Source organism: Mchenga conophoros, linkage group LG9 (assembly GCF_057382185.1).
Source record: "Mchenga conophoros isolate Kocher_MC1m ecotype Shallow Benthic linkage group LG9, M_conophoros_male_GT1.1, whole genome shotgun sequence".
Classification (NCBI taxonomy): Eukaryota; Metazoa; Chordata; class Actinopteri; order Cichliformes; family Cichlidae; genus Mchenga; species Mchenga conophoros.
In genome coordinates, this window is record NC_140534.1 from 12,929,743 (window position 1) to 12,951,818 (window position 22,076).

Below are 22,076 nucleotides of genomic sequence, written 5' to 3' on the forward strand. Positions count from 1 at the left end.
TCCACATCAAACTTGCCTTAATGGACCTTGCTTTGTGCACTGGTGTGCAGTCGTGTTGGAACAGGAAGGGGCCGTCCTCAAACTGTTCCCACGAAGTTGGGAGTATAAATTGTCTAAAATGTCTTGGTATGATGAAGTAGCAAGAGTTCTTTTCACTGGAGCTGAGGGATGAGTCCAGCTCCTGAAAAATATTATTATTATTGATGCAGGAATAAACAACAAGTTACCGTTTCAACGAATTTTAGGGTGTCTTCCTCTCTCTTACATGCACATTTATTAAAATTATTACAAACATAGAACAGTCTTGCCAAGAGGGGTCACCGGGGGGAGCAGCACATTTTTTGGGGGGGTGGGCATATTTAGAAGTGAGGAAGTTGCACCTGGACAGGTTTGGATGGGTGAGTGAGAGCTGCTGCTACCAGATGTGTCTTAGGGCTGCAGGAGCAAAAACTGCTATTCAGAAGAGAAAGAATGTGTCATTTCACTGAAAATTACATTTTACACTAATAATTTAATTTCTCTGTATTACATTTTAAATGCAAGTACTTCCAGTTGAGTTTGCACTCTTTGCAGTGTCAGATGGTTTACAGAAAGACATGACAGTAAGTGACCCAGCCCAACTTCTGTAAAGAAGAGCAAAGCTAAGACCTTAAACATTAAAAAAGCCTTTTGATAAATTCTTTAATGGTTCATCGCTGAGGAAATGCCTCTTACGTTTTTGTAATTCTCTTTCACACCTTCACACGTAAAATAATAAAAACAAACCTGAGAGATTTTTATTATCAACTTAGAATGTTAGTTGTGTCCGATGCTTTATGAGCTTTTGGACCGTAGTTCTGACACGTCTGACTTTCAGCAGCTCTTATTCACTGAATGAGCTGTTGCCATTCTTCCTTTCACTGAAGCGTAACTCGAGCTGGCTTTTTGACGATCTCCTTGCTATTGTCCTCGATGACAGATAACTCACAGAGTCTCAGTGATGCCTGTCAGAGATGCCCATCTAGCAGTTATGAATAAAACTTAAAGTCTATTCACAGCTTTTATCTAAAAATTGTACCATGTATACCAGTGCGTACATTTTAAAGTTTTTTTCATAGTAGAAGTGAATGAATAAATACAGAAAATGTAGATGATAAAATCGACATTGAATAGCTTCTGATTCCATTTTATTTGCTTTCCTTTTCAGATTTTTGTAGGAATTTTGGCTTCTTCTAATATTCTGTTATCATTTTTAGTTTGCATGTCCTGCCTCTAACTAAAGAAGACCAACTATATACTGCATAGACTCATAAAGACCAAACCCTTACACTATAAAGTATATTGTGTCTCATGCTATCATCTTATGTGCCCTTGCTACTCGTTCTTTCTCATCATAGATGGGTGGTCAGCCTCCTGGAGAGCGTCGCTTCTAAGCCAGCTGGCAGATCAGATTTTCAGAGACGGCGAGAGGTCTTTCCAAAACAGATCAGAGAGATTAAACAGCAATTCACACTGAGATATGATCAGGCCACCGCTTTATGTGCCGTCACCCTTCGCAAAATATAGACCCAGCAGAAATAGTCATGTAGACTGATGAGTTTACATTAATGGAAAAATGTTTTATACCTATAATCACATCATTCAGTTAAACATCAAATTTAAGACTGTGTGTGTATTTCATTGTTTTTCTATGTACCGAGAATGAAAATCGCACCAAATGTCAGAACAGTAAGGCTGAAATAATCACTCAGTTTTCACTAAAGACCATCGCTTTATTTTCACGACTTGATTACTCAGCCACTTATTTAATTTGCTTAGTCAAGCAGCACAAAGAGACAACATCTGTTATACAACCCTGCGTATAATGGGGATTACAACGATTCATTCATATTTTAATCAAACTTTGTTTGCTTAGGTTAGCTGATAATCCTTTCTATCCGCATTTCAAGAAAATCAGTTTTCCACACATCCATTTTACAAATATGCCTCCAAAATGTGTACAGAATAGGAAACGTGGATCATTGGGGTATTGATTTGGATATAGATAAACCCAAAAAGCCTTGTTAGCAACTGTGACGGGGAATATGTGAATAATATGACTTTAAAATCACCAAGAAACCTCTAGGCCAACTAAACCCAGAGTTACATGACCTCTAAAACATCATGGAGCACAGGACGAGGACAACATGCATGAAAAAGGAGATGCTGAAATTCCTGCAGAACAAAGAAGAACGGACAGGAAGAAACTTTCAAAGTGATTCTTCAAATGAAGTGTATACATCAAGGTTGCCCGAGTCAAAACTGCTCACATCATACGTTTTTTAATCAGTTTTATTTGACATGAAATCAGGCTATAGTTAATTGCATCACACTCATCATTGAACACATCATCAATGTTGTCAGACATAACATTATTCGACCCAAGTTAATCATAGTGATAATAATTATCAGTGTATAAGTGTTAGGATTTGAGTGCAACGTACACAGGAAAAGAAAAAAGATGTACCAAAGGCTGACGGGGAAAGAGACCATCAGCTGAGGTGTGCGTCCTTCATAATTAGTGCTCAGTGCTCAGAGTCCAAATTAACCAAAACCTCCATCCTGTTTAAAATCACACACACACACAGATTCACACAGGTGTGAACTTGAGGGGGGAAAATACACTCATACACACACGGTTGAATTTGTGCCATACGTGATACGGCTTCAGCCAGCATACTAGAGACTGAAAACCTCGCAGGAGCGTGCTTGAGGAGGAGGAGGAGTCAGGGGTTAATTTGGAGCTCCGGGGCCCTCTGCAACTCCCATTCAAATCCAATGGAGTGTAATCATCAGGTCCTTTCTCCAGCATGAATAAACATTCATTTAAAAATAACAGACGACCTCCATCATAACTCCACGTTCAGCTTCAGAAAAAATAAAGTAAGTGTGCCGTTTAAAGCACGTTTAAAAACTTCTACTAGAGTTTGTGGTACCCGTCTGTTCTCTTACAGCTGAGACTGGTCATCTAGAGACGTATTGACTATTAGCTTCTGAGGACATACATAAAAAAAGCCCTTCAGTGATTTCAGACATGCAGATAGGAATGTTGTGACGGTCAACAGCTTGACTGTTATTGAATAATGACACCAGAGAATGGAAGGTTCATTCCATGTCAACCCAGTTTAGCTTAATGCTTCTGGATAATTTACTAATTAAGCTTAAGAACAACATAAATATAAACAGACATATAAACACCGCTGGCTCCAGGCCAGAGTCAGTGAGTGGATTTCCACCATTTGTTCTCTGCTCAGAGAAGTTTTAGCCTTTGTTCCAAATATTTATAATAGCTGACTTGTTATTCCCTTGATTTTGAAGACTTCAATCAAATGATTCAACATTATTTAAAAAAAAAAAAAAAAAAAAGGAAGAGAGAAAAAAGATTCAAAGTGCTTTTCCTCACTGCATAGCATACTGTACTGTAAGGATCCAGCCACAGGGTCTGCTTTAACACAACTCAGATGCCCCAGGAAGTTAAAGAAACTAACTCTAGAGTATTTACAAGGCGTTTAACCCCAACAATCCTGTCAAGTGTTACATCACACGTCTGAGAACTGTGGTTCCTCCTCCGCTCGGAGAGCTAGACGGTTTTACGACAAAGGTCACAGAAAATGGTACAAAACTGACTTTTGTACAGCTCTGAGGACATGTTGTGTCGTCATACGCAGCAAACACACGCAAAAAAAAGAAAACAAACACATGATTCCAGGTTAAAACAAATGCTAGGAATAACCGACGACCACTCTTCAAGTCAAATATGCTAAGCAGCTAGCATCTCTGTGATGGACACACTCAGGATGGAGGATGGCGTGCAGCAGTGGGTGCTGGTGTGTTTCACGCGGCGGGGGCGGGAGCCGCCGTCCGGCCAGAAAGAGATGGAGATGCGTGTGAAGATTGTGTGTCTTCACAAGGACATTAACACACATCTGAACGGTGGGAAAAAGAGAAACACGAAGATGACGGCAGCTCCACCCAATCGCTAACGTCTGTAGCGATGATATGTTAAAAAGCTGAAAGTCTGATCGCTGTCATCAGTGTCGTGGATGCTGATCGGTGATGATCTGTTGCAGCCCTTTTCTCTCCGTCGCTCTGGGTTACCTATTAGGTTTTTATATTGCTTTGTCTGTCCTCTACATGAACATGATTGATGAAAAATGTCCTGGCTGTAAAAGTGAGTGGTGTTAACAGAGTGTATTTTAGGTCTCTGGGTTGGGGGTCGCCAGCAGCGGCACATTGTCCCGTCTCCTCCTGCCCAGCGGGGGGCGTCTGTACTGCTCACCGTCGGCCAGCGTCTGGGGCAGTGGCTTCCTCTTGCTCTCGGGCAGCAGCAGGATGGACAGCACGGCCAGCAGAGCCAGAGAGGAGTAGACGACGTGGTGCAGGAAGTAGCCGTAGTGGTTTCGCAGGTCCATGAGAGGGGAGCTGAGACGGCCCACGCAGCCCAGAGCGAGCACGGCTCCTACACCGCTCCCTCTGCACACACACACACACACACACACAGTTAACTGACAAGATTTACTTACACTTAATACAATTTCTGCTTATCTTTTCATCAATTATCATTTTTAATAATAATAATAATAATAATAATGGATTGCATTTATATAGCGCTTTTCTAGGCACCCAAAGCGCTTTACAATTCCACTATTCATTCACACACTGGTGCAGGCAAACCACAGTTGTAGCCACAGCTGCCCTGGGGCAGACTGACAGAAGCGAGGCTGCCATATCGCGCTATCGGCCCCTCTGAGGAACACCAGTAGGCGGTAGGTGAAGTGTCTTGCCCAAGGACACAACGACCAGGACAGAGAGAGCTGGGGGATCAAACCGGCAACCTTCCGGTTACAGATGAGCTTCCCAAAACCCCTGAACCACAGTCGTCCCATTTTTCCAGTTTTCTTTAATGGTAAACATGGTGACTCAGTTAAGCCTTTTGTTGATGACTCTATAACTAGGTTCAGCTGTTGTGTTAGCCCAAGCTTATTGTAGTTAATTACAACTAAACTAAATGTGAAAAAAACATTTTAAGTCAAAAATAAAATAAAAAAATTTGTAAAAAAATCTAAAATTAAAATTTTGTGAACTTAAAAACTTCTTAGTTTTAGTATCTGTTAGTTTGGCCAAATTTATTATCCCACCTTGCCTCATGAGGCTGCCACGCTCGCGATTATTGAGATTTTCAAACAGTGTGTTTTTTGTTATGCCTGTACTGATGTTCCTAAATCTTGCCTCTGGTATGACACATTAATACTTGATAAATAAATAAACAAATAAATAAGCAAAAAATAAATAAAACTAAAGGCTAAACTGAAATGACTAAAGCTGCTCTGGAAACCAATTAAATTTAAGTGAATTAAAACAAAAAGTCAAAAACGAAAGAAAAAATATTTACAAAATGCAAAACGCACAGCTATAATAACTATAAAGATTTGATGAACCCAAACTCATTAAAAGTCTCAGCTTATTACATCTGTTACAAATAATGATTTTTTTTAAGGGGGGACCGATGCGTCCTTTTCAGGCCTCGGGGAGGTTTTCGGAGCAGGTCGTCCTTCCCGTCGTCTGTTGGGCGCTGATTGTTTTGCCCTCACACAGAGTTAGAAACGATGCTTGTTTGTAGATCTCACTGTACTTCAAAGTATTCTCATCTCTCTTCTCCACAAAGTCAATTATTTTCTTAGATAACAGATCGATTTTTTTATACTAAATCTGGAAAAATACTTCCATTGTTTTTGAAACTCCTCCTACTTAGAAAGACAGCTGTTGTTGTGGTATCAAATTGTTTAATTTCCTCTCTTTAACATTTGCTGCATTTCACATGTTGTGATTCATTCTGGCAGCCCGCACACGCTCTTACTGACAGAAAAACATCAACGCCTTCTACGCTGGCATTTCTTTTTCACCTACACTACAAGAAGGACAACATCGTAGTAAAAGAGCTGCAGAGTGACTGTAGAGTGCTGCTGTGTTACCTGATGATGGTAGGCATGACCTCTGCAGTGAAGAGGATGCAGAGGGAGGCGGTGGCTTGGGAAGAGAAGAGACCCAGCACTGAGAAAATCGTGATGGCCGTCTCACTGAGATCTAACAGGGGGGAGGAGAGCAGGGATAACCTTTGAGGTGTAGCATTTCTACCATGCATCTATTATGACATTAGTTTTTCTAATTTATGAATCAAACTGCAACATCTTGCTTCCATGAGCCTTTGCAGATCATAGGGACCAATAAACATCCACTGAGAGGATCCACAACACTCACCACTGTCCTCTCAGGCTTTGATGCATGATTAAAGCTCAGGGCCGGACACAGCTTTGACTTTGCTGTCACTGCAGTGTCCTACATAAACTGAAAGCCATACTCGGTTTCAGCCACAAGGGGGAGACCAAGATTTGGGCAACAGCAGATTTTCCATAGACAATGTTGTCGAGGGGGAGCAAAAATTAAAAAACACAGGTCGGGTTTTTCCATTAACAGGGCTGAGTGGTTTGCTCCTAATACACTTCATAATGCCTAAAGTGAGAGCAGTAGGATGTGTGAGAGGGATGGATCCAACATGGCCCCAGAATCAGCATCAACTTAAATTCCAGTCAGGATTTGAACAAACAAAGATTTTAATCCGAACATAATGTCTCTCTAACAGCAGGGTACTGAAGTGAAACTGTGCCCACCTTGACTTTTATTAATAGCCTTCCTTACTTGACTCTAGATTTACTTGGAGAAAACTATTCTGCTACCAAGTAAAGCCGGCTTACACTCCATGAGTCCCAGGAGGATCAAAGAGGCCAGCCCCGTCATCGTCATGGAGAGAAGCAGGATGCCGCGGCGACCGCACCTGTCTACGGTCATCCAAAGCAACAGCCAGGCCCCACCGCCTGCACACACAGAGAGCAGGTACGTCCAATAGAAGCTGGGGGCGGTGCCCCTGACGTCACCTCGGAAAGAGCTGTAACAGTGACTAATGCCGTGAGAGATGAATCTGAGGGAGGAAGGGCAGAGAAACAAAAGAGTAAGCACTCGTGTTTCCAAACAGGTTTTAAATAGAAAAGATGAGCGAGCAAAGGTGAGTCTCGCAGCACTTTAAGCATGAAATATGAGGCAGCGGCAGCCAGAGCTGTAAATGAGACACTGCGCAAACACAAAGGAGTGACTCCAAACTGCTGCGTTGCTGAAATAATGTCAGGAGTGTGAGATGACTTACGAGGTGAAGCCGAGCACGCACATGTTCTTCCAGATGTTCCTGCTGTGGAAGAGCTCAGGGAAGGACAGGTGGGGCTTTGAGGAGGGGGCTGGCTCTGAATCCAGCTCTGCAGAGGAGAAAAGAAAAATGACAGTCGGGTAACACAGACGAGGACGGCCTGACCTGGTTGCTCGCTGATCAATCGCTCGCTGTCAGCTTATTACTAGGGGGAAAAGAGACGTGCAGGAGGACACGCGTGGAGTCTCAATCTGGCCATAAGGAGGCCATTTAATAAACCGTACAATTACAGTAGGAACCACAGTGATGTGTTCATTACATTAGCATTTGTAAGCTGTGCAGAAATGTTTAATAAAGGATCCAGAACATGAGACAATTTAACTGTAAGTCAACAGCCAGCTGTGAGGTTTAAGAGGAAAGTCTAAGAGAAAATGTCTCGTTGATGTCAGAGATCAGAGGAGTTCAGCCAGACTGCTCTGAGTTGAAATGAAGGAAACTGAAGCTCAAATAACCGCTCATTACAACCAAGGTACGCAGAAGAGCATCTGAATACAGCTAAGAGCAGCAAACTGAGATTACAATTGACAAAGCTCAGCAAAACTGCCTGCTCTCATGGGACGGGATTTCTGCCGTCACATACAGAGGGACGTGTCCGAATTTGATGTAAACATATACACATCGATCCGTCCTGCCTTGTGGTGATGATGTAATGGTGTAAAGGATATTTTCTTGGCACACTTTGGACCCCTTAGTAGCAAGTGAGCATGCCTGAGTATTGCTGCTGACCCCGTCTATTCCAGAGTGTCTGACGGCTACTGATGGCTGCTTATCGCAGGACCACGTCACAAAGCTGAGAACATCTGAGAACGTCTCAGACTGGCTTCCTGAACATGAAACATGAGTTCACTGTCGTTAAATGGCCTGCACAGTCACTGCAGTCTAACAGACAAACATGCACGTTTGGCTTGTGGTAGAACTGGAAATTTGCATCATGGTTGTGCAGCCGACAAATATGCAGTTATCAGCCAATCAGGAACACTGAGTGTGTAAAAGCATAGGACTAAGTGGAGAGAGAAATTCAAGGCCTTTAATGGATCATATGAAACAAATGAAACATGATGTTCTTCATCACCTCATACTGCTACACTTTTTCCGACTGCAGCGAGACCTCACTACAGAACTGTGTCCTTGATCTGTGTCTGCCGCTCACAGACGTCAGCTATAAAAACATACAGGGAGTGCAGAATTATTAGGCAAATGAGTATTTTGTCCACATCATCCTCTTCATGCATGTTGTCTTACTCCAAGCTGTATAGGCTCGAAAGCCTACTACCAATTAAGCATATTAGGTGATGTGCATCTCTGTAATGAGAAGGGGTGTGGTCTAATGACATCAACACCCTATATCAGGTGTGCATAATTATTAGGCAACGTCCTTTCCTTTGGCAAAATGGGTCAAAAGAAGGACTTGACAGGCTCAGAAAAGTCAAAAATAGTGAGATATCTTGCAGAGGGATGCAGCAGTCTCAAAATTGCAAAGCTTCTGAAGCGTGATCATCGAACAATCAAGCGTTTCATTCAAAATAGTCAACAGGGTCGCAAGAAGCGTGTGGAAAAACCAAGGCGCAAAATAACTGCCCATGAACTGAGAAAAGTCAAGCGTGCAGTTGCCAAGATGCCACTTGCCACCAGTTTGGCCATATTTCAGAGCTGCAACATCACTGGAGTGCCCAAAAGCACAAGGAGTGCAATACTCGGAGACATGGCCAAGATAAGAAAGGCTGAAAGACGACCACCACTGAACAAGACACACAAGCTGAAACGTCAAGACTGGGACAAGAAATATCTCAAGACTGGTTTTTCTAAGGTTTTATGGACTGATGAAATGAGAGTGAGTCTTGATGGGCCAGATGGATGGGCCCGTGGCTGGATTGGTAAAGGGCAGAGAGCTCCAGTCCGACTCAGATGCCAGCAAGGTGGAGGTGGAGTACTGGTTTGGGCTGGTATCATCAAAGATGAGCTTGTGGGGCCTTTTTGGATGGAGGATGGAGTCAAGCTCAACTCCCAGTCCTACTGCCAGTTTCTGGAAGACACCTTCTTCAAGCAGTGGTACAGGAAGAAGTCCGCATCCTTCAAGAAAAACATGATTTTCATGCAGGACAATGCTCCATCACACGCGTCCAAGTACTCCACAGCGTGGCTGGCAAGAAAGGGTATAAAAGAAGGAAAACTAATGACATGGCCTCCTTGTTCACCTGATCTGAACCCCATTGAGAACCTGTGGTCCATCATCAAATGTGAGATTTACAAGGAGGGAAAACAGTACACCTCTCTGAACAGTGTCTGGGAGGCTGTGGTTGCTGCTGCACGCAATGTTGATGGTGAACAGATCAAAACACTGACAGAATCCATGGATGGCAGGCTTTTGAGTGTCCTTGCAATGAAAGGTGGCTATACTGGTCGCTGATTTGTTTTTGTTTTGTTTTTGAATGTCAGAAATGTATATTTGTGAATGTGGAGATGTTATATTGGTTTCACTGGTAAAAATAAATAATTGAAATGGGTATATATTTGTTTTTTGTTAAGTTGCCTAATAATTATGCACAGTAATAGTCACCTGCACACACAGATATCCCCCTAAAATAGCTAAAACTAAAAACAAACTAAAAACTACTTCCAAAAACATTCAGCTTTGATATTAATGAGTTTTTTGGGTTCATTGAGAACATGGTTGTTGTTCAATAATAACATTATTCCTCAAAAATACAATTTGCCTAATAATTCTGCACTCCCTGTAGTTCAGTCTTATTGTTAACTTTGATATGCCAATCATGTGTAGGTGGTGCCGTGAAGGATTATTTTATAGCATGTCCTTACAGCACATCTTTATCATCTTGTTGTGATAAATATAGGTCAGAGTTATGTAAGCCTCATCTAGCCTCAGGTGCTGAGATACTTCTCCAGGAGAGAAACACGGCCAGCAAATACATTCACACCATTTCTCTTTAAGACTTGTTGCTACATGAAACATTTCCGCACGTCATCAGTATTCCTGAGTGTCCTTCCTGCTAGCGTGACAGCATTACAGTAACCACCCAAATAAATCCCCATTTTAATTTGATCTGAACTGTAATCACAACAAAAGGGGATGTTCTTTGATCACTTTATCTGTGAATGAGAGCTCGACATAAAAGAATATGGACAAATTTAGGTTAAAAGCTTTGTGGGGGGGTTTAATACACTCAGAATGGAAACATAACATGTAGATTTTGCAACTATTAACAACTATCAACCTCAGTACAGCTAATGCTAGCAGAACACAGAGGTCACTGAACAGTGCAAAGTTGACACTACGTAGCTGGAAACATTTGACATGTAAACAGTGGCAGAGCTCAGTGGTCGCCTGGCCTTAGGCCATCTTTTAACAGCAAGTCATTACGTCCCATTATGTTTCCATTTTAATGCAGGAACCATCCGCTCTTAATAAATCATGAATAGTAATTGAGCATCATTACCGCTCTTGGAAGTGGTGCGTGAGAGGGTCATATACATTGAAACACACGGCCACAGTTATTCCATGAATAATGCAGGCTTCGTAAGCCAAGCGCCTGGCGCCGAACCCTGCAGTGAGGTAAAGTGGGAATTTGTTCTCCGTTTACAGAACGAGGATCTAACGTCAGTGCTGCAAACACACCTGTGAAGCTCTCGTCGTCCCTCACGTCTCTGTTGGAGTTTCTTCTCTCGCTGAATGCATTCATGTCTGAAGATCGCTCCGACAGAAGGAGCCAGCGAGGAGATTCTGGAAACACCCCAGGAACTCTGCAGGAGGAGGAGGAATATACTTTAACGCTTTGATCTCAGGTGACCTTTACTCAGCACTAAAACTATTTAGAAGCTTTAAGGTTTTGTTGCTTTCACCTGAATTTGCTGCTTCAGTATAAAAACTAACCAGCACGGGTCACAAAGAAGCAAAGTTCTATAATCCTCTCTTATTAAAACCTGCAATTCGCTGCCAGTAATCTTTTTATAATCTCTGATAATGCGGTATGTTACCCAGATCTGAGAGGGACTGCGGACCTTAAACAAAGGAGCTCTAATATGTTCTGACACCAGCTCAGTGTGAAAAGGGGATTGGAATCAATACCATCTAACAAAGCTTTTAATAAGTCAGCTGGCATCAAGGCACTACGCAAAACCACTCCCAGGTTCCTTCATGATTCAGAAAGTAAAAGCCTGAGTAAAAATAACAAGAGACACATTCCTACCCGTAGCTGAGAAAGAGTGTTAGTGGGGCGGACCCAGCTCCCAGCAGGCCCCTCCAAGATTGGCACCCGAGGGCCACAGCCAGCAGCAGCAGCTCCCCGGCTACAGTCGTCAGGCCAGCCAGCGTGGTGGCCATCAGCCTGAGAGACGGCTCACACAGCTCCAGACCTGAACAAACAACACAATGTCAAAGCTAACTAATCTTTTATTTACACTTTTCAGATTCTGAAAGGTTAAACATTAAAAAAAAACAAGAGAATATAAATATCATGTGCCCCAAAACTTGGTTCCATTGAAATATAATGCAAGCTAGAAGAAGTAGATTTGATCACTAGGCCTCATTAGCGGCACAAGGAAAAGGAGAGAGGAATTACTGAATTGAGACTCTCTGAGATTTCAGGTGAAGTTCAGGTAGGTGACTGTACTGTGGAGGAAACCATCTGTGCATGACTGTTTGCATATTACAGTGTTTGTTCCTGTGTGATGATCCGTGGGTTCTGATGAAACAAATGACGCCCATCCTTCAAGGCTGAAACACTCACGGGTGATATACAGAGTAAGATAGACTCCCGCGCTGGCCGCCGCCAGACAGAAACGCATGACGATGAAGACAGAAGGATACGGGGAGACACACACGAGCACCCCGAACACCACCGAGAGGGTCAGAGAGGTCAGAAGGGTCTTGGACCTGCCCAGCCTGCAGGGAAGCACAGAGATACAGACACACGATTAAAACTCAGCAAAGTAAGCAAACACAGATTCAAATTAACAGGGATAAATTAAAACACATGTACAGGAGCAGATGCACAACAACAAATCACACTGTACATGCTGATAATGCAGCAGCTGCTCGTGTGCTTAAATATTAACACGGAGAGGGAATAGAACAGAAAATAGGACAGGAGTCTACTGACAGGGAGCCACCCTTTGAAGTCTACACTTTTACAGCATCATTAAGCATTAATGCTGCCATTATACTTCCAGTTTCATGTAGTTTACCAGACAAACAAATTAATCAGAACAATTTAGAGCTCGCGAAGAGTTTAGAATAAAAAAAGAAATAAAAGAAAGAGCCTAAGAAATGCTGCAATCACAGAGGCTTAGGGAAGCTGCGTTTCCAAAAACAGCTCAAGTGGAAAGCACGACTGTTCACTAATGAACGATTAGCCAGTTTTTGTTTGCTTGTTTAGTTTCTAACATGCAGCTTAGCAATGCTCCCTTTTCTTCTTCATGTGCCCCCAAGGAGGCACCATTAATTCACCGGTCTAAACAAACAAATGCTATGCTCAATTGGTCAGCAAATTAATGAGAGCTGTTAGCTGTGGCATCATCTCCCTCGCAGTTGCCCCCAAAAACTAGAGCTTCCCCTTCAAACGACACACACTGGTTCACTTGTGTGACTCATCCGAGGCCACTGAGCAAAATAAAGCATGCAAATTTAGCATAAATGTATTTGCCATTAATTGCTTGTGGGAGGTAAATTGTTTGTAATACAGCCATGAGATTTTCTTGAGTAAACAGCAGTATTTTTCCTCCATCACAAATTATATCTTACTGTGATAAATAAAAAGAGTAATAAATTTCTCTTTTGGCCTGAGGCCACAACTTGCTGTTGGATAGAGGAAGCACTGGCAGGCCACAGTAAATCTATAGAAAATTTCATTCTGCAAACCGTGCTACTTTTTCTGAGTGTGTCTCTGTGTGCTGCATGACGACTGTGAGGTAATGAAACTGCAAAGTAAGAAGAGGACAGAGAATAATGAGGAACAAAATGATCTGACAGCACAGATGTCTGCACACAGACGGGCTGGCTTTTATTGGAACATGTTCCCAGGAAGCATGCCCATGTGGGCCCACGGAGGGTAACTGTGGGTGAACTGTGGGGCTGTGCACAGAGCACGCTCACATTTATTGTGCACAGATGCCACAGCGGTGTTGTCCTTCAGGCTAGTTCATGGAGGTCACGGTTCAGTTTTGTCCTTTTGGGTCCCCACTATGGACACCCCACAGAAATGGGCCCCTTGTAGGTTAGCCCATAGCAGTTTGGGGTCCCTGTAAAGGGTTTTCTGTGGGAAACCCATAGTGGGCCTACAATGGGCCCCATTGGATGCTCCTCTCTGCTAAATGTGAGCAGCCCACAGTCAGCCCGCACTATGGGCTGCTTCACGGTGTCCAGATGTGCCCTACTAATCACCCCAGTACTCAGCCCACAATGGGCTGCCATTGTGTGCCGTGTGGGTCTGTCCACAGTGACCAAACAAGAAAGGCACAAACAGTCTCTCCAAACTGCCTCAGTAACTTATTAACTCACTTTTTGGCTGTATGTGTTGTCCTTCCGGCTGCTGAGTGTTCATTCCTGATGTTTGCTTGCCATGAAAAACAGACCTGCAGGAAACCCTGATGGGGGTGTGTGTGAGCATACATTACCTGTCAGCGGCGTAGCCCAAGCAGAGACAGCCAGTCAGGATGCCCAGGATGAAACACACCTCCTCCACTGGGACCAGCCAGTACTGACCACACACCAGATCCCACTGTGAAGGGAGAGAGGTCTTTCAGTTAATATCCAATCAAGTTAGCAACAAGCAGTTTCATTTTCTTTGTAGATGGTTGGTCTTCCATCATTTCCAACAAAATCTGCAAAGCTTGTGACTGTTTGGTAACTTGTAACATTTCCTAATGGGCGTGACAGTAGACAGCCTAGCCTCCACTGAACTGCAATAAGCCTTCTCTGCTTTCTTCACATGCATTGGGTAAAAGGCCAACTTTAAACAACATCCTGCAGAACTACTCAAAATGTGGGACAGGGAGACAAGAAATAAAAATGGTGACATCTGGTCAGCCTGGGCAGAGGTGCAGAATCGCCATGTAAAATTACTGAAATAAACTGTTAGAAACAATGATCCCATTATTGTCCATTTTGAACCCAACTCCGAAGCAATATATTTATACACCTCACAAGTTCAGGGGACTGGTTGAATGCATCAGTTGTCAAAGATTGCTTCACTGCTGATATTTTGGGGGCATTTAGCAACAAGACACCTTGTTAATTATACTTTGCCCACTTAGTGCTTTGTCGCTTTTACAGTTTCATTTGGTAAATAATTGGCGTATTCAGCAAAACTCTGCACAAGACAGTACCTCCTTTTTTTCCTCCTGTCCAGTTGAGCTAAAGATGAATTAGGTTTGATTAATGGTTAGTACTGTACAACATGGCACCAGTGTGGAAGTCTCAGATTTATAAGCTGAAAAGCAAAAAAGATTTTTGCTTGTATAAAAGTCTCTTTCAGTGTAGTTTAGAGAAATCAGCCTTTGGCTCCTTCAACTCTAACATCACTAAACACTTTCGTAATTATTTGATGGGCTCACTCACTAGTTTCAGGTCATTAGAGGGAAAAATGCTCAGCTCAGGGATTAATAATTAACCTCACTAACCAATGGATGACATCGAGGTGACTGCCACCATCTTGTTTGTGATCTGTGTTTTTCTTTAACCCCCTGATCATTTAACAGCATGTTATCCCCACATTTGTTCATTTAGAGGCTGCATAGTGTCTGCCATCTACTGCAGTGTAAGTATAAAAATAAAGAACATCAGCCAAAGTAATTAAATCTAAATTGTTCACATCCCTCGGTAATAACCACCACACAGCAGTGGAGTTAAAAGTGGCTACACCACCCTCAAAAGACAGCTCAGTAGCACAGTCTAATAAATGTATAAAGGGAGCCAGTACGCTTGACTTACTAATTAATAAATGTGTTATTTGACTAATTAAATTAACAAAGTCAGAGATTTTAGTTTACAAAAAAAAACAAAGTTTTTTTCTCTGACATTAGTTCTGGCCCATTTATGCATTTATGCAAAAATGATATATACACTCCCTGGTGTAAACACAGCTGTCTTACAATAGGGATGAAAAGCCCATTAGACAAATACTAGAAACACAGGAAGATGTAACGACATTACACACATGCATGTGTGTGGTCACGATACATATAGTGGGTGTATTGCTATAATCACTCGTTAGCACCGCAACAATAAAATGGTACGAGGTTCACTGAGTGGATTAGAAAACAAATGCCCGTGTGACTGCATGAGTTAGCCACACAGAAAGTCAGCACATCTGTTAAAAAGGAAATAAAAAAATAAAGATCTCTGCTGTCAGATCCGAGTTTAATCACATTAAGCCGACCCACTGATTTGCATTTACAGCTGAGTCCTGCTAACGTCGCTTCCTGTTGGCTGCTGAAAGCAAAATGGTTTTAATGATCTAGAGGGAGACTGAGCAGAGGGCCGTGATTTTTTTTGTTATTTAAGCGGCCTTACATAATTGGAACCCGTGCACAGAAACATTAAAGCCCGTCACATAACATCAGCTGTCCCGTTGCTGAGACACGCAGTCACAACAGTGAACACCATGCAACTCGTACGCGTGGAATGCTGTGGAAGACGAGGATGAGGCGAAAATGCGCACAAACAAGTCCTGAAAGCTACCAGGCTGGTTTAGAGAGAGAGAGAGAGAACCAGAAAGCAGCAGGTTTGTGCCTCCAGTAATAAACAAAACCTGCAAGCATGTCCTCATAATATCAACATGAACAACCGCTCTAACAAACTCGCAGCTCACACGTCACAAATTCATAGTTTTACATTAAACCAAAGACAAAGGATGTTAAATATCACTGTTTTATATTTCAACAGGCATGGCAGTTTGTGTGCATTAGTTTACAGATCTACAGCATAGAGGTGGTAAGTAAAGTTTGCCTGTATTAAAGTGATGGTCTTTATTGACCCGTGGAAGCGATGAGGCTGATCAGAGGCGGTCCTGCTTCCTGCTTGCCAGACTGCCAGCAAAGCAAAGCAGCTCTGGAGGAACGCTCAATCACCCTCCAGCTAGCTGATGAAATATGTTAGCCTGACTCTAAAAGCTCAGGGACAGAGAGGACTACGGGCAAACACTTCTGCTAAAGTCTTCCAGTGTCTTCAGCTTGCTGCAGTGGTATGGGGTGGGTTACAAGCAAGCTGCCCTTACACCATAAATTAGAGCTGGGTGTGGTTCCCCACATGTGGGCACAAAAAAAGAAACAGGCCAAATAGTGATCAGCCTGGTGAGAAAGGTTAGCTGCCATCAAGGACTGGGCTGACAGTCTTTGAAACAGAGGTCTGGGTGAAAACGCACATCAGCGTATGTCAGAACATCACACACAGAGTGCCTGATATCAACAAAAACAACCGAGACAGGTAGAAAACAGCAGTGGTGCCGATGACTGGCTTCATTGTTGTGAACAAAACGAGCGACATCAGTGAGAAACAAACCTCCACTAGCATAATGAGCCACAGTTCTTTTTAAAGGACAAATATTATCATATTCCACTGAAGATAATCTTTCAGCCTGCCTGCTGGCTGTGTACACACAGATTACATGAGACACAAACTGCAGTGTAAAGACTGGAAGTTGTTCTCACAGCAGTGAAACAAATGATCAAGGCTACTCAGTTTTAACATCATAAACACTTAGAAAATGCACTCCTGTGCTTGTGCACGGCTTGTTCCGTCAACTTAACACTGGATTATAATGTTACAGCATACAATACGCTGTAATAGCCTTAGTTTCCAATCATTTTCTTCTCCTTCTGTGGCAGAGTTAATGTGATTGTAAGCAGGGTCTGTTCTCCTTTAGCGAGGTGTTGATCTCTGACATTCTAGGCATGGTTCTCTGAAGAAACATGTCTTACAACATGCCAATATGACGTGGGTTAACACACATTTCTGAATGAGTCACCGGATTGTCGAAACTCACTTTGCAACCATCATGTCAAGCAAATTGTAAAAACCAAAAACATCAAGGTGCTCTTCTCCTCATGGCCAAACTGGTCAAATGAAAGAGGAATAAGCACTGGGTGCTTAAAGATCCACAAAATGGGCTTTGATGTGTGAAATTAGCACCTTTGAGGTCTGACCTCTGACAATTCAGACAACACATCCCTGAAAGCCCTCTCTCTCTCTCTCTCTCTCTCTCTCTCTCTCTACCTTGATGGCATCGATTGAACTCACATTTGTCAAAGACTCTGTGTCTATTACCCATCTTGGCTCAACAATCCTCCACACGGCCAGAGCTGAATGAAAGTCTGATGATGCTGTGACATCATAGCAGTGGCCAAAACTCATCCCTAGCAGAGCTGCGAGGGCTTCGAAATGATACCAAACTACTCAGCTTTACCAGTGATTCAACCAGAGAAGGATAAAGACCCAGAGAGTGAAAGTGCTGTACTTGAACACGAAAGAATCGGTTAAGCAGTATTGCATAAGGAGCAAGAGCAGACTGGGATATGCTGTACACAGGTTATGGTTACAGTTATGACCAATCAACAAGCTCTGATTTCTTCACACACATGCATGAAGAAAACCTGTGGTGAGAATAAAGCAGACCTCTGAAGGGTCAAAGTTTCTGCTCCGGGCTCTACAACCTTCTGTTTGGCATTTTTTCAGAACTAAGCTGGTTCAAAGGGAGCGGTGCTAAAAGTGTTTGTTCTAGATAGAAGATAAACTGCACTGAGGCCAAGTATAAGATACGGAAGGCTTCTTTTTTAACATAAACCATGCAAAGCTACTTGAGGAGGCCCGGTAAAAAAAATCCTCCGAGCATAACCGATCCATTTAAGTGTGCAATGCTGTCAACATCATGCTTTGAAAAACAGTGAAGGTAAGAAAACAGAGGTGCCATTTAAAGTTAACAAGACGACACATTTAAAAAAAAAGTGATCCTTCAGAGGAGCTGGCAGGAGACTTTTTGTCCAAGTCGTTAGTATATGTGCAGCTGTATCATAGTTCTGCAGGGCATTGCAAAACAGTGAGCGTTCATGATCTGTAAGGCTATGGTGAAACAATATAGTATGAAAAAGTTTTTTTATGATTTTAAGGCTCTTAAGCTACACCTGAAAAGAAGTTCATCTTCCCTTCACCAAGCTAAAACAATCATCCAGGCCAAGACCATAATTAGAGAGCTTCAAAGGATCCCACAGTAAAACTTTACCTCAGTGACGATGTTGTTCTTCAGCCCCTCTGTGACATTGTAGTCCCATCCATTCTCGCAGTCCACCACAGCAGACTGGCTACTATTGGTATACTGCTTACACTGGGACGGGCCCCCGCTGTCCCCGGGCCGTCGCCCTTTCTCCCAAGGTACTGAGGCGTTCAGCACTTCAGGCGATGGCACGGGGCCCGGCAGGTGGCAGTGGTGGTGAGGGGGGAGGGTGATGAGAGGGTCCGAAGAGAGCAGGAAGGCCAGGAAGAGGTTGGGCAGGATGGAAAGCGCAATCAGCACTCTCTGCTTCTTCCGGCCCAGAGCCAGCACCATCACTTCACCGGTGGGGGGCAGCGAGGGCGGCGCGGGGATCGAGGAGGAGGATGGCGCTGGGGAAGAGGGCACAGGGGAGGAGGGGAGGGATGGAGGGGGAGCTGGGCAAGGAGATGGGGAAACTATCGGCGGGGAGTCCGGGGATGTCATTGCCGCTGGAGTACTGAAGGCAGAGGACCAGGATGGAGGACGGTGAGCAAGCTGGTCCCCGGGCAGAAGAGTAGAGCTTCGGTAAAACTGTGTGAGCAGAAGGTTACTCGTTATTATTACAGATCAAGCACCAATATGGGACACAGATATGACGCTCTGACATGTCAACACCACACAGTCCACTTAGCTGCTTCAGTTTCAAAGCTAAGCCCATCTTAATAGAACAAACGCATCCACTGTTTATAGATAATAGATAGAGATAATGTTATCTGCCAGTGCTGCTGTGATATCGGAAGAGACTTCCTTTCCTGTGTTACAGATCCTCTCAGAGCTCTCTGCATCACGCAGCAGAGTAGCCACCACTTTGATATCATTAATATGTAATATTCACCCAATTTTTCAATATCCTGCCCTAAACATTAGCATCAGCTCAAGAAATCCAGCACTACTCAGGCTCTACCAGGAATTCTTCATCAATTCAATTTCCAACAACACGAAAGAGATCCTACATTTCCCATGATGCAACTCGTAGCTGCTCTCATCGCACCTCCAACTTTCTGTTTCTGTCTTTGAACACAGGCCCAATTCATGACAACCCCTGAAGGTATCACTGCATGCTAGTTTTGAAGTGATCACAATGTGTCTGAGTGAAACAGCAGCTCTGGTGGACTGCACGCTGCATAAGCTTTGCAAAGTTTTACGATGACAGGTCAGTGAGGCAGTGCACTTACTCCAGCCACTGCATTCGTATTTATGTGACATCGTCAAACAAAACCTAAACGCTCCGTTTAACCTGATACAATCAGAGCTGTGGGTGTGTGTGTGTGTGTGTGTGTGCAAACACCTGTACAGGAAAAGAACGAGATTCTTTCAAAACAAAGCCTGATTATCACGAAGCCAAGTATGTCTCAGTGTGGGATTTTTAGACAAAACCACCAATTTTAATAGCATCACATTGAGCTTTAGGGAAGTATAATATATATACTCATTACTATTATAATCCATAGCATAAGAAATGTCAACATAAGCCTCTAATTAGTGTGTAGAAACTGTCAGCTACTGGCTATAACACATTTCACAGGCTTTGTGATGCCAGTCACAGCCTGACATGTTGTTGTTTACCCTGAGCTAAATGGAAAAGCGGTGGGTGTTCTCAGGGACCCCACTAGCAGCCCTGAGTGCTCCCCCTCAGCAGCAGTCTCCTCTGCAGGTGCACATGGTGCCCCTCCGTGGGTCAACGTCATCGTGTTTTCCTCGCACAGGGCCAGGAAGTGTTGCTAAGAAAAAAAGGAATCCCACAGGGTTATATAAGAGCTTTCGCGCGAGGAGGGGAAAGGACACGGGGGGGAGGGGGGTGAACAAAGAGGGAGGGGGCTGGCTGGGCTGTACGCCGGACAGAAGAGCAACGAAGCAACGAGGGAGAGAACAGCAGCGTGATGTAGGGGCGTTAGAGCAGCTGGGCCGGGCGGACTGAGCAGACACCTGCCCCGGCACTCTGGACCAGCACACACAGCCAGTGTTACACACCCCTGTGCGGCCTCAAAACAAAGCGCACACTGTTACTCACCCTTTAAAGCGACGCCAACTGTGAGCCAAAATCCTGCCACCCGTCGTCTCTCTGAAACATCCCAAACATCGCGGGCTTAAGAGAGGAGGACAGCGGATGAGTTTCACCGCGTTCACACCGTCTCCTCCGCTCTGTCTGCCACACAAACAGACATGTCTGTCCCGGAGAAGTACCGCAAGGCTCGGATGAACACAATCGTTTGCCTTTGACACAGGCAAGGACACCGGACTCTCCGTTAGTCCCTAAACACAGCCAACGTCCCTCCGCCGCGTGAGCATATGATGATGCCGCCGGAGGAGGGGTTGATGCTCCGCTTGCTCCTTCACTCCCACCGTCGGTTGCTGTGTAACGGTGTTGTTTAGTCCAAGTTTATCCCTGCCGACATGACACAGAATAATTCAACAATAACGCACAACTGTGCCCGGCATCACCTTAAAGGGGCAGGCGTCGGCAGGAAGTGGAGCGAAGGACAAAGACCGGGTGGAAAACTGCGGAGAGCCGTGTCTGTTTAAAGGGCAGTAGCTCCGCCAGCGGCGAGTCTCACTTCGAGAAGAATCGGCAAACATCGCCAGAGCGACAGCCCCCCTCCCTCCGCCCGCGCCACTCAATCAAAGATCGTGTACAAGGAATGAGGCGATGACTCAGCAACAGATTTAGCCACATTGGAGAAGGATTAGTTTTATTAACAAATGATTTTTTTTAAGCAAAAGCATGAAATTATTAGAATCAGTAGTTGTTTTAAACACTTCTGTTAGGAATTCATTTATTACAGGGTTAATTAATGAATCACTCGGATAAAAGTCTTACCGGGAGGAAACTTGTTGCTCAGTAAAAGTAGCATACAAAATCAGCAGCGGAGTGAGATATCTGTTTATGAGTGCTCTCTCTCTGTCTCCTGCAGAATGCCTGCATGGAGCTGCCTGCCGCATGGTGGAGCCATAAATCATAGAGAAGAGGCAGGTGTGAGACAGCGGCACGGCTACAGAGCTGCTTTCAGGTGAAAAAAAAAAACGAGAGACAGTCCATCATAACTTATTTATGATATAATTTAAATGTGCACTCACTCTAATGGTTGATAGTCCAGAAGAAATCAGTGATCCACCATATTATCTTATCCTATTATCTTATCACAACAGATTTCATTAGTGCATCCACATGTTTCATCATGACTCCTGATAGTTTTAATCTGCAATAGAGGACAAAATATCCATTGGCACACAGAGATAACAGCACTTTGTGCTGTGTCAGCCGGTAATGACTGAAAGGCTACACATGATGGCACCATCACGGTTTGTTCCTCTGGTGATGCAGCAGCAGCAGCAGCCCGCCATTAGTGCAAGAAGTGTGACTTCAGTAAATGTCACTTGATGCTACTGTAAATGTAAAGAAGTCTGTGGCGATGCTTTAAACAGCAGGGGTTCCGCTTTATTCCAAGTCACTTATTCATGCCATGCATTTGAGCTGCGAGTCCTCATTAGGTTGTGTTTGTTTTAACCAAAAATGGCGACAGCTTCCACTTTCCCTTGAAGTG

At 43.7% G+C, this 22,076-nt stretch overlaps 1 protein-coding gene and 1 long non-coding RNA gene across 3 annotated transcripts; one reads left to right on the forward strand and one right to left on the reverse strand.

Annotated features, from left to right (window-relative positions):
* Positions 1 to 1,722: 1,722 nt before the first annotated feature.
* On the reverse strand, positions 1,723 to 21,141 carry slc22a17 (solute carrier family 22 member 17). 2 transcript variants are annotated; one of them, XM_085286526.1, is made up of 10 exons: positions 20,977 to 21,141; positions 18,505 to 19,065; positions 13,904 to 14,007; positions 12,019 to 12,173; positions 11,479 to 11,644; positions 10,908 to 11,032; positions 7,217 to 7,322; positions 6,771 to 6,994; positions 5,991 to 6,102; positions 1,723 to 4,491 (listed from the first exon to the last, which is right to left on the reverse strand). In XM_085286526.1, the coding sequence occupies exons 1-10, from the start codon at positions 21,109 to 21,111 to the stop codon at positions 4,215 to 4,217; spliced, it is 1,965 nt and encodes a 654-aa protein (XP_085142652.1). In that variant the 5' UTR covers positions 21,112 to 21,141; the 3' UTR covers positions 1,723 to 4,214. The 2 variants fall into 2 exon arrangements, with proteins under 2 accessions (XP_085142652.1, XP_085142651.1); XM_085286525.1 differs by lacking the exon at positions 20,977 to 21,141 and adding an exon at positions 20,546 to 20,941 and having other exon boundaries at positions 1,725 to 4,491.
* Positions 4,987 to 12,745, forward strand: LOC146566896 (uncharacterized). Its single transcript, XR_014893846.1, has 3 exons — positions 4,987 to 6,138; positions 6,725 to 6,909; positions 10,875 to 12,745. It is a non-coding gene; the product is annotated as an uncharacterized LOC146566896 (long non-coding RNA).
* Positions 21,142 to 22,076: the final 935 nt, after the last annotated feature.